The sequence below is a fragment of the Pelophylax lessonae genome (assembly GCF_965119305.1).
Source record: "Pelophylax lessonae genome assembly, chromosome: 9".
NCBI lineage: Eukaryota > Metazoa > Chordata > Amphibia > Anura > Ranidae > Pelophylax > Pelophylax lessonae.
Genome location: NC_138776.1, coordinates 81,548,348 through 81,560,862, shown reverse-complemented (window position 1 = coordinate 81,560,862; position 12,515 = coordinate 81,548,348). Strand labels below are relative to the sequence as shown.

Genomic DNA, 12,515 nt, shown 5'->3' with positions numbered 1-12,515 from the left:
TATATATATATATATACACACACACAAACACAAACACACACACACACACACACACACACACACACACATATATACATAAAAAGTACAGTAAAACTGCAGGAAAAGGCACTGGGGGGCAAACTAATGTGATTTTTTTTTATTTTGAATTGTATCAGTGGGTTTGGTGTGTTTTTACATTTGAATTTGCCACCGGTTCCACCCCCCTGCGAACGTCACGTCGCAGGAGACGGAAACTGGGGCACGGAGAGGATCTGGAGGAAGATCCGCCGCAAGACACTGGCGGGACACATCGCTGGATCCCGGTGACAAGGTAAGAAACCTCTCTTACAGGATCCAGCGATGCTTCTGGCGGTACCCCGAGTGTGGCTCGGGGTTACTGCTTTTGGCTCTGAAATTTAACCCCGAGCCACGCACGGGAATACCGCTAAGAAGGTTAGAGCTTGAAATATTTCAGTTTTGAAGAGAGTAGGGAAGGGATAAAACCACTGTCAGTTAATTTGTGTTGCCTGTGTTCCATTGGGGAGATTTCTCTTCACCCATCGAGACAGAACAGGAAGTGACAGTAAGGACTCATATACACAGGTCAGCTGAAAACCTTTTCTGAACACTGGGAATTTGATAGCTAGAAACCGACAGTGAAAAACGTCAGTTTTACAGCTTTTACATACCGAGTTTATGTGAGTTTAGCAGTGGTTATGAGCATTTGAGGTAAGAAGCGTTTTTTAAAGACCTCAGGAGACCCTCCCAAATGCCCAGAAGGCATGAAATACAAGTAAATTCTTAACTACTTAAGCCATTCTGTGAGAGAAGAGTGAGCTGTGTGCTTGTAGATAGCTGTCTTTTTTTTTTGTGTTTTCATTATGGATCCCATCATGAACATGTGTGAGGAAATGCTCCTGATGTTGCTGTTGCTGAGGCTCCAAAGACGTAGAAATTTGCGTGAGAGGACCAGAGTTTGTTGCTTCTGGACTCGTCCATTGACGCAGCCAACTGCATGTGGTGAAATTTGTGTTTTTTCAACATTTTTATATGTTTTAAAATTATCTACAATTTTTTCCCATTATCTGAAATTTTTAAATGCCGTTTACCGCAATTACAAGCATTTGGCTTTTGAAATGCCAATAAACTAAACTACAGTCCCGAACGTGATTTTTCTACTTCCAAAAAAATGCCAGTAGCCTCAACTGCCTCTAAACTTCTGAGTGTACATGTATACATAAGATAACAGAGAAGAGTTCAGGGGCTGCTAATAAAAATGGCCAACTGCTCCTAAATGTCTGTTTAGCAGCTGCAGTGGGCCAAAATCTCTACAAAATGGAGGAATTCCTCTCTCACGCCATTGTTTCCAGAACAAATGGAAGATTTCCCTTCTATTCCTTTTCTTTGGACAACTGTAAATTTTTAAAATTTCCCATCTTTTTCTATTTCTATGAAAATAGATAACAGGACAAATCGAGAGATGGAATCTCTCTAGTGAGGTCACAGACAGCAATAAGAACATGACAGGGATTCTAACCCTTCTCCCACTCCACCCAAAATGTAAAGTTTCATCTATACATACACTAAGTATCTTTTTGGAATGTAAATATGCTGACATTGCAAATTACAAATTCTGCATTAATGAAAATCTGTTACCTTTTTGCATTATCTATATTTCTTATTATACATATATCGTTTTGCCTAGTCTGTTAATTAGATTTAGTGGAATGTGATGAAGGGGGCGGTAATATCTCAGGGAAGAGATGTAACCATTCCCTAAAAAGAAGTTCTCTGTAGTACAGGGGTTTTTTATCTTCACCCAATCCTCCCTCTCTTCTGCTCTTTTATCAGCCAATTATATTAAATGAAACTATCACATGAGCAGAGGCGTACCTAGGGTCCTTGGCGAGGAGCTGTATCGGCGCCCCCCCAAGAAGACAGAGAGGGGGGTTTACAGAGAGAGAGGGTTTGACAGAGAGAGAGGGGGGGGGGTTGACAGAGAGAGAGAGAGAGGGGGGTGACAGAGAAACAGAGAGAGGGGGGTGACAGAGAAACAGAGAGGGGGTGACGGAGAGAGAGAGGGGGGGGTTGACAGAGAGAGAGAGAGGGGGGTGACAGAGAAACAGAGAGGGGGTGACGGAGAGAGAGAGAGGGGGGGGGTTGAGAGAGAGAGGGGGTGACAGAGAGAGGGGGGTGACAGAGAGAGAGGGAGGTGACAGAGAGAGAGGGGGTGACAGAGAGAGAGAGGATGTGTTGGCGGACAGAGTTCCGGAGAGCCCGCACTGCCGCCTGGAGTGGACACAGGGCTCCAGAATTGGAGCCGCACGCTGTCACTCCCTGTCACTATGGAGATCCGCCCGCTGTGTTTACACACAGCGGGCGGATCTCCAGACTTGATCCCCGACGATCGGGTAAGAGCAGCGGCGATCGCCGCTGCTCCTCCCCTGGCCCGACTCCCGCTGTGAATGAAAACAGCGGGAGCGAGCCTCCGGCGGCGCGCAAGCGCCGCCCAGAAGGGGGAGTGTCCAACGACGTTAATACTACGTCGCTGGACGATAACGAACCACTCTGCCGCAGTAGTATTACTGTGAGCGGTTCTAAAGTGGTTAATAGAAAGGTGACATACTGTACTGAATATCTTTACTAAAACAGAGAGGATACAAGGCATGTGATGCATGTGATGCATTGGAATAGAGGAAGGAGGGGAGAGGAGGAGCAGGGAGGAGATCGGCTCTGCAGACATAGACTGAAGCTAACAGGCAAGGAGGAGGGAGAGGGGAGAAGAAGAGACACTCAGAACACAGTGAATGACAGAGGCTACTGAGGTTATGGCATCTAGCTGCTGACATAACCCCGGTATTTAATGTAAAAAATTTGACGAATATTTACAGTTAGGGGGTCGGCAAGTTGAATTAACCTCAACTTTTCCTATTTAACAAAATAATTCAATGACTATATGCATACCATGCGAACACAGAGAAAACAGATACTTTAAAAATACTTGAATTAAAAAAAAAAATAAACCTTTGTTGTAGATAACGTGGGGTGTCTCTTCCACGGGTTATTGCATTTTACAAACGGTACAGTAATTGCATTTTATTGCTTTAAATATGATTCAATTTTTACTCACCTTGTTTGCAAAGCATGCCGAAACTTCAAAAAAGCTGAGACCGCTGACAGTTTCACCTTTTGGCAGAATAGTGTAGACAGTCAAAGAAAAGTGTGGGGATAATTTGGCATCTAGGTGAATCTTTATAGGGAAAGAACCATCGACAGCTAGACAGAAAACATACATAGTGTAAATTAGGGAGAAAATGGTTACCATCTAGTAACACCTAATAACATGAGACAAAATATTACATGTACTTTGTTCCATAGGGGACAGAATAGAGGGGAAAAAAAAAGATACTTCTTATTTACAGACAGTCTGCACAGTCTTTTGCATAGTTAACCAGTTTAAAACACAATGTGAGACCCTTTTTTTTTTTTTACAAAAGTTGTCATTGCTTATTCTCACAACTACCAACTTATACAGATACAGTGAACCATACACACAGTTAAAGCCTCACTCACGCGGCCCGTGGTGCGGCAAGTATCTAGTGAAAAGGTGCGACCCGGAAGCCCAGGTGTGTGCAGGTAGCCATGGCCAGGAAGCCTGTACTAAGTAATGACAGGCTGACAGTGGCTGCAACACGATCAATTGCCTGCAGTTAGGGACAGATGATCAGGCCTGCTTCTGTCCAGGGGTGATCATCTGTCACTAACCACATGTAATTGCTCCCTGTGCGATTACCTCGGAACACCAATGGTCAGGACAATATAGATATCCCCCAATGGCCCCTTTTTGGAATGTAGACAGTCCAAAGGTGTTTAGTAAGAGGCATGGTGAGTTGTCGTTTTTTTCCCAAATTTTGGGGAAAATTAAGAGGAAGCAAAAAAAAAAAATATATATATATATATATATATATATATATATATATATATATATTTATTTATTTTTTTCTTAAATGCTGTCACCAGGGCAGCAGTACAGCGTCATCACATAACTAGTGTGGCGGCGGTGATCAGGGACACTGACTGGTGACAGTACAGAAACATTTTGTATATATTTATACATATATATATATATATATATATATATATATATATATATATATATATATATATAGATATATATATATATATACACACACATACATATACACAGTATCTCACAAAAGTGAGTACACCCCTAACATTTTTGGAAATATTTTATTATATCTTTTCATGTGACAACACTGAAGAAATGACACTTTGCTGCAATGTAAAGTAGTGAGTGTACAGCTTGTATAACAGTGTAAATTTGCTGTCCCCTCAAAATAACTCATCACACAGCCATTAACTACTTGACGACCGCCCACCGCAGATTTACTGCATCGCTCGCTCAGCAGACTCTAGGGGGCGAGCGCGTGCCGCCGGCAGTGAGCTCCCGCCCCTGCTGGTCAGCTGGGGAGCCAGTGCATGTGACAGGTGGCCAGGGGAGGACTGGCAACTTTTGGCCCAGGGGGCAAATACAACCCAGAGGCCCATTGTGCAGCGACTCGGCTCCCATCCCAGACATTATAAAGCAAACAAATAATAGTGAGGACCTTACCTCACTGATAAGGTGGCAATTAGCCTGCTGCAGCCTCGACCTCTGGGTCTCTTCCCTCCTGCGGAGCTACATAGTTTTTTTCATTCAACCCAGCAAGTTGAACTAAAAAAATTTGTCAGCTCCTATCAGAGTCGCAGCCGCTGTACTAACTATCCAATGTTAGTACAGTGATCACCCCTGATGTTCATTTGTGTTCCAACAGGAGGACAGCCCACCCCCCGCCAGATCACTCCGGTCAGCGCTCTCACCCATTGGAGGAGAGCGCCCGCTGATCGGGAGCTTGTTGGCTGCTGGTTTTGCAGTATGCTCGTCTGACAGAGGCCGGCCAAAAAGCCAGCTTCTGTCAGACCAGCTGCCTTACACATTCTATGCAATAAGGTGAAACCCTTGTTTGCTACAGTTGCCCCCAGAGCCTCTCCTTTTTCTGAGCCAATCCAGTGATGTGCACAAGCCCAGTGGCTCCAGCGGCTGTTTCTGTCCTCATTGGATAGATTGATAGCCATTGACTGAAACCATTGGCTCCCGCTGCTGTCAATCAAAACCAGTGACATGGGAGCGGGGGGCGGGGCCGAGTCTGTGTCAATGGATGCAGCAGTGGGACTTGGGAACGCGCCGGCAAGGTGTACCCCCACGGAAATCGGCTCTCCATGGTGGCACCCGATGAAGGAGCCAGTAGGTTTTTATTAACAATTGGAACCTTTACAACCCCTTTAACAAAATCCCCAAATCTTCTGTTATGTGCTCCAATTAGGTGTAGAATGTCACTTTGAACTCCACCTTATATCCAGAACTCTCTTTATGTATTATATGTGCACAAAATAGGGCAAGAGCACATCTAATACCTACAGAAAATTATGGAAATAAGGTGTGAGTTGGAAGTGAACCACGTCATTGCCTGGGGAGATTAACATTTAGGAGGTTAAAACAGGCAGTGAGGAAATGTGATATCCCCTCCTCACTGACTGCCAAATGCCTCTGAAAAGTGACCCGAGCATGGTTCTTTTCAGTGGAGTGGCAGTGCCTGCTACAGATGCATATAATCCTTTGGGCACGGTGCGCTGTAGTTTGGCTGCAGTGCTGGTGTACTCAGTTTTCCTTAGCTGCAGTCCCATAGATTTATTTTAGGTTGTGCGTTTTTCCTGCTGTTCTTTTTAGAAAGTGCATCAAAGTTACAGCTCTTTTTGTTCATTTTAACCACTTAAAGACAGTTTTACCCCCTTAAGGACCAGGCCATTTTTTTGCAATATGGCACTGTGCTACTTTACCTGACAATTGCGCAGTCCCCAAATAAAATTTATGTCCTTCCCCCCCCCCCCCCCCCCACAAATAGAGCTTTCTTTTGGTGGTATTTGATCACCTGTGCAGGTTTTTTTTTTTTTTTTTTGCGATATAAACACACAAAAAAGAGCGACCATTCTGCAAAAAAACAACAATATTTTTTACTTTCTGCTGTAAAACATTCCCAATAAAAAAAATTAAAAAATCTAAATTTTTTCATCATTTTAGGCCAATTTGTATTCTGCTATATATTTTTGTTAAAAAAAATCCCAATAAGTGTATTTTGATTGGTTTGCGCAACAGTTATCGCATCTACAAGGGGATAGATTTGTAATTTGTATTTATTTTAGTTTTTTTTACTAGTAAAGGTGGCAATCTGTGATTTTTTTGCGGGACTGCGACATTGCGGTGGACAGATCGGGCCCCTAACTGACATTTTTGACACTTTTGGGGTTACCAGTGACATTACTACAGTAATCAGTGCTATAAATATGCACTGTTACTATAATAATGACACTGGCAGGGAAGGGGCTAACACCAGGGGCAATCAAAGGGTTAAGTGTTTCCCCAGGAAGTGCTTTCTACCTGTGTGGGGGATGGACTCACTAGATGAACACAGAGACCTGTGTTCCTAAATAGCAGGAACACAAGATCCCGGTGTTCATTACTGACAGAATGGCATACTGCCTTGCTTACATAGGCAGCCCGCAGTTCTGTCTGCATGGGGGGGGGGCAATCGCGGGTTGCCGGCGGACATTGCGTCCGCCGTACCTGCTGATTGGCTTCCTCTCTGGCCAATCGGCACACGCCCCTGCTGTCTATTACACTAAACAACATACAGGTATGTCGTTTCGTGTAATAGAGAAAAACTGCGGTGGCTGGTAAGCAAGCAGTTAAATGTACAGCCTACTAGAAGTCTATGAGACTGGGGGTAACATGCAGGAAGACTGTGGGGACACCAGCAGCACTGCAGCCAAATCATACTACACAGGAGCAGATACTGCACAGGCTGGTGAAATAGAACTCCTTAGCTGCAAATAAGGAAATAGGAGAAGGGAGAGGGGTTTGGGAGAGAGCAGGAGGGGAGGAGAGATCGGTCACAGCTCACTTACTTGAATGCAATGCACGGCTTCAGGCTTACGATGTGGCTGTCAGTTCAAACTTCCCGCCCACACAATCCTCTTCACAGACCTCGGACACACAGGCTTCCCCGAGTGTGGGCGGGCACATTGAGAGAGGGGCGGGAGGAGGCAGAGCTTTTCTGGAGGGGGCTGTGCTGTGCAGTGTATGGAACACAGACTCAGCCCTGTGACTCCCTGTCACAGGACACAAAGAAACTCGCAGCACGAGCGTTCCTGGCTGCTCCTCTCTGACAGTAGACTCGGCCAGCTCCGGAACTGCACATGCGCAGTTCCAGCTGGCGGCAGAGCGGCCTTTTTAATGGGAATTACAGCGGCCTGGGGGGAGAATGCCTCCTTTCCCCCCGGCCCAGTCCGCCTCTGCAGGTGGCGCCAATGGCCGCCGGCCACTCTCAATCTCCGCCCGCTGACAGAGAAGGACGGACGGCTGATGTAAACACAGCCATCTGTCCTTCTCCCTGAAGTGATCACAGAGGCTATGTGATCCTGCTATATAAGATCACATGTCTCTGTGATGATCTCACAAGCCACGCCACCCCACAGTTAGAATCACTCCCCTAGGCTTACATTTAACCCCTTGATCACTAATAGTATTAACCCCTTTCCTGCCAATGGCATTATTACAGTAACAGTGCATATTTTTGGCACTGATAAAAAATGTCAGTTAGGGGTCCGATCTGTCCGCCGCAATGTCACAGTCCCGCAAAAAAATCGCAGATCGCCGCCATTACTAGTAAAAAAATAAATAAATAAAAATGACATAAATCTTTCCCGTAGTTAGTAGACGCAATAACTTTTGTGCAAACCAATCAAAATATGCTTATTGCGATTTTTTTTTACCAAAAATATGTAGCAGAAAACAAATTGGCCTAAAATGTTAAAAAATTTTGATTTAAAATTTTTTTTTTGGTAATGTTATATAGCAGAATGTGAAAAATATTGTTTTTTTTTTTTTTTTCAAAATTGTCGCTCTTTTTTTGTTTATAGCGCAAAAAATAAAAATCGCACAGGTGACCAAATACCACCAAAAGAAAGCTCTATTTGTGGGGAAAAAGGGATGTCAATTTTATTTGGGTACAGCAATTGTCCGTTAAAGTTCCGAATCGTAAAATAGGGCCTGGTCATTAAGCAGCAAAATCCTCCGGAGCTAAAGTGGTTAATGTCTAAACCGATGGCAACAAAAGTGAGTACACCCCTAAGTGAAAATGTCCAAATTGGGCCCAATTTGCCATTTTCCCTCCCTGTCATGTGACTCGTTAGTGTTACAAGGTCTCAGGTGTGAATGGGAGCAGGTGTGTTAAATTTGGTCTCATACTGATCACTGGAAGTTCAACATGGCAAAGAACACTCTAAGGATCTGAAAAAAAGAATTGTTGCTCTACATAAAGATGGCCTAAGCTATAAGAAGACTGCCTAGACCATGAAGTAGAGCTGTAGCATGGTGGCCAAGACCATACAGAGGTTTAACAAGACAGGTTCCACTCAGAACAGGCCTCGTCATGGTCGACCAAGGAAGTTGAGTGCACGTGCTCAGCGTCATATTCAGAGGATTTCATTGTGAAATAGATTAATGAGTGCTGCTTGCATTGCTTTAAGGGGTGGGGGGTCAGCCTGTCAGTGCTTAGACCATATGCCAAACACTGCATCAAATTGGTCTGCATGCCTGTCGTCCCAGAAGGAAGCCTCTCCTAAAGATGATGCAAAAGAAAGCCGCAAACAGTTTGCTAAAGACAAGTAGACTAAGGACATGGATTACTGGAACCAAATCCTGTGGTCTGATGAGACCAAGATAAACTTATTTGGTTCAGATGATTTCAAGCGTGTGTGGTGGCAACCGGGAGGGGAGTACAAAGACAAATGTGTCTTGCCTACAGTCAAGCATGGTGGTGGGAGTGTCAAGGTCTGGGGCTGCATGAGTGCTGCCAGCACTGGGGAGCTACAGTTCATTGAGGGGACCATGAATGCCAACATGTACTGTGACATACTGAAGCACAGCATGAGCCGCAGGGCAGTATTTCAACATAATATCGACCCCAAACACATCTCCAAGACTACCCCTGCCTTGATAAAGAAGTTGAGGGTAAAGGTGATGGACTGGCCAAGCATGTCTCCAGGCCTAAACCCTATTGATCTGTGGGGCATCCTCAAACGAAATGTGGTGGAGTGCAAGGTCTCTAACATCCACCAGCTCTGTGATGTCATCATAGAGGAGCAGAAGAGCACTCCATTGGCAACCTGTGAAGCTCTGGTGAACTCCATGCCCAAGAGGGAAGTGCTGGAAATAATAGTGGCCACACAAAATATTGACACTTGGGGGGTAATTTGGACATTTTCACTTAGGGGTGTACTTTTGTTGCCAGCGGTTTAGACATTAATGGCTGTGTGTTGAGTTGAGTTGAGGGGACAGCAAATTTACACTGTTATAGAAGCTGTACACTCACTACTTTACATTGTAGCAAAGTGTAATTTCTTCAGTGTTGTCACATGAAAAGTTATAATAAAATATTTAGAGAAGATATAATAAAAATATTTACAAAAATGTGAGGGGTGTACTCACTTTTGTGAGATACTGTGTGTGTATAATTATATATATATATATATATATATATATATATATATATATATATATATATATGTGTTTAGATTTTTTTTTAACACACTTTGACTAGAGCAACATAATGTTACTATAGTAACATTGTACTACTCTGGGGAAGTGATCAGTATGTTTGCAAGCATTTTACTGAATGAAATATATCCATTCAGTTTGTTTTGTTGTGGTTAGCTGTGATTTGCCACAGCTGACAACTGAGCTCAGATGGGCTGTGATTGGCCCAGTTTGTACCATGTGATCACGGTGACCAAGCACAAACAGTGATTGGTCACACAGCTAGCAACACAATTGAACATGATAGATGGCTTGAAAGGAAGCCATCCACTATTTACAACCTACATATGACCTGCTGTGATTGGTTACAGCGGTCACATGGTACCGGCAGCGGGCCTGTACAGTAATCAGTCATTGCCTGTGTCTGATGGTCACAGTCGATGACAGATAGCATGACCCCGTGGGTGCGCGCATAGCGCAATCTGGGAGGATTTAATATGACATCCCCCCGGGAGGGACGAGAGACCGGCTCCGGGTTCATTCTGCCATAGGCCAGGCGGCAACTGGTTAAGTAGTCATCAAGGAAAGGAAAACAGACTGCAAGGACTCTCTCTGAGGGTTGCACAGTAAGTGTCAAAGGGCTGCAGGTTGGGCATCAGGACTGCAAAGTCTCACATCACAGAATGGTTGGGAAATTGGGTCTAAGAAAGGGGTATGGAATGTACATAGATAGGCTAATCTTGTAAGAAGAAGGGAGGCTCTGCAGGTATTGCTTCCAGGGGTCAGGTTGGGCAAAGGTCATTCCACAGAGTTTTGCAGCATTGAAAGGTTGTCTCGCTTCCCCTTCCCTCCTATATTTTGATCATATAGAACAGGTTACATGTCAACAGCATTCTTTGGGGTCTTAGACCCTTACAAAAACAGCAGGGTGGTTTTGATGGTATATAGCGCTTTTGCATAGGTGGTTGCTGTGGGCTATGTTTCCAACGGACTTTAAGGAGTTTATATACTAAAAGCAAATAGAGGGTACACTTTTGCAAGTGAATTTGTACTTTGCAAGGGCTGAATGAGATAAACTCGGCTGACTTTCATCACCAATACATGCAAGCAAAAATACAGTTTTTTTTATTTATTTCCCCTGCACGTGATTGAGAATGATTTGCAGAGTGACATTTCCTCACATACACTAAGTTCTGGGGCTATTCCCTTTGCAATGTGCAACTCCCCTTGCTAAACAGCCTATTTGCCTTTAGAAATTCGACCTTAATATGTCTCTTCTGCAATAAACTCTTACCAGCCTGCTGATAAACTGCTTTAGAATGTACACTGAACTGTCCATACATGGTCTTTGAGGGATCTTGCTGATGTTACATTGCTGGATGGAAGGTGTGTTGTGGTTTTAATCTCACTTTAACACAATGCACTTTAATGCGAGGAATACAGCACGGTAAAGTTAACTTCAATCAGAAAGTGGTTTGCTCACTCCTCTCAGCCTGTAACAGAGTTAAAGTTTTTGGGGAGGGGGGCAGATACCAATTTGTATCAATACCTCCTCCCAGCTCTGCAATCCTCATCTAGGCAAGGCTGACTCTGCCTGCCCTACCTCCTCTTCTCTCGCAGTCATGCAGGACATGTGATATGTCTCAGAAGGCTGCAGGACCGTTCACAGAGTGCCCTGAGAGCTTACACATGTGCAGTGGAGAGCCGTCTCTAGTTCCTCAGAAAGCCATAGCTGTCTCCTACACAAGCTGGCCTAATATCGATTTACCAATTGACATCTGTACTACAGCCCTCTCAGATTTTCCCTGCTTGAATTCTCTCCACTGTCAGAATACAACTCAGCAGGGAGGATTCCCCCATCCACATTAAGTGTATGGATGGGGGAATCGAGTCATTTTTTTTTGTTCAACCTGCTGGTTAAAAAAAAAAAAAAAAGACTGCCTAATTTATGGGCCTAAAAGTCTAAAATAATATTTTGCCCTTAAATTAAACCCAAATTGTTCTATCCATTTATTCCAAGCAAAGGGCCATTTATAATATAAAGGACTACCCATATGGAAGAAAAATGTATTTCCAATATATTTAGGGAAAAAAATATTTTGAAATATATTGAATATGGCCAAAATTGTAGCATTTCAAATATATTTCCAATATATTTGGGAAAAATAAAAAATGATTTTTTTTTTTTTTTAAATATATTTTAAATATATTTTTCTTCCATGTGGGTAAATACAACTCTCTTTATGTTTAAATTTGTCTTAACTGCTATACTTACATGAACCACTTAATTGCTCCGTGATTTGCACTTTATGTTCTTCATGAGAATAAATTCCATCTTCGTTGGCTATCTATAAAACAGGATAGGAAATAATATTAATATCATTATTATTGTTATCAATAGCAGGATTACTGTCCTGACATTTATTGTAAAATTTGAAAAAAAAAAAAAAATGGAGTAACCTATGCTCACCCTAATATAAAACACAATGTCCAGTTTGTAGTTAATGCTGAAAAGATCATGTCATGGTTTCCTGTGTTGCTCAGTGACAGTGGTCAGCATTTAACAAGGAGATCTGACTTTTCTTGTTGGTTCTATTTAAAGCTGAATGGCAGAATGCCAGGTAAGCAGCTGACCTGATATTTTGGAGACTATACCCAAGTCTGCAGACCAGGACAGAAAACATAGGAAGTTGTAAGGGATCAATAAATATATTTTTCCTAAACTGGCTCCCTGGAAACACATGGGATGGAAGATGGACAGAGTTTAGCTAATTGTATAAAGTGAGATCTATATGTCCTTTCTAGCCATTACAAAAGCACATTGCATTGTAGCAATCAGACATATGGGTTGGTGTACTTAAGGCAAATAGGCTATTCACTT

The 12,515-nt window shown here is 43.2% G+C and overlaps 1 protein-coding gene across 4 annotated transcripts in view; it reads right to left on the bottom strand.

Moving 5' to 3' along the window:
* The window catches only part of LOC309563584 (alpha-2-macroglobulin-like protein 1), a 562,516-nt gene that overhangs the window by 83,507 nt on the left and 466,494 nt on the right, over positions 1-12,515 (bottom strand). For all 4 annotated transcript variants that reach the window (XM_082268048.1, XM_082268050.1, XM_082268051.1 and 1 more), the window contains 2 exons: positions 11,910-11,982; positions 3,110-3,255 (listed from right to left, as the gene is read on the bottom strand). In XM_082268048.1, coding sequence (XP_082124174.1) covers positions 3,110-3,255; positions 11,910-11,982 — 219 coding nt within the window. The remainder of the gene's footprint in view (positions 1-3,109; positions 3,256-11,909; positions 11,983-12,515) is intronic.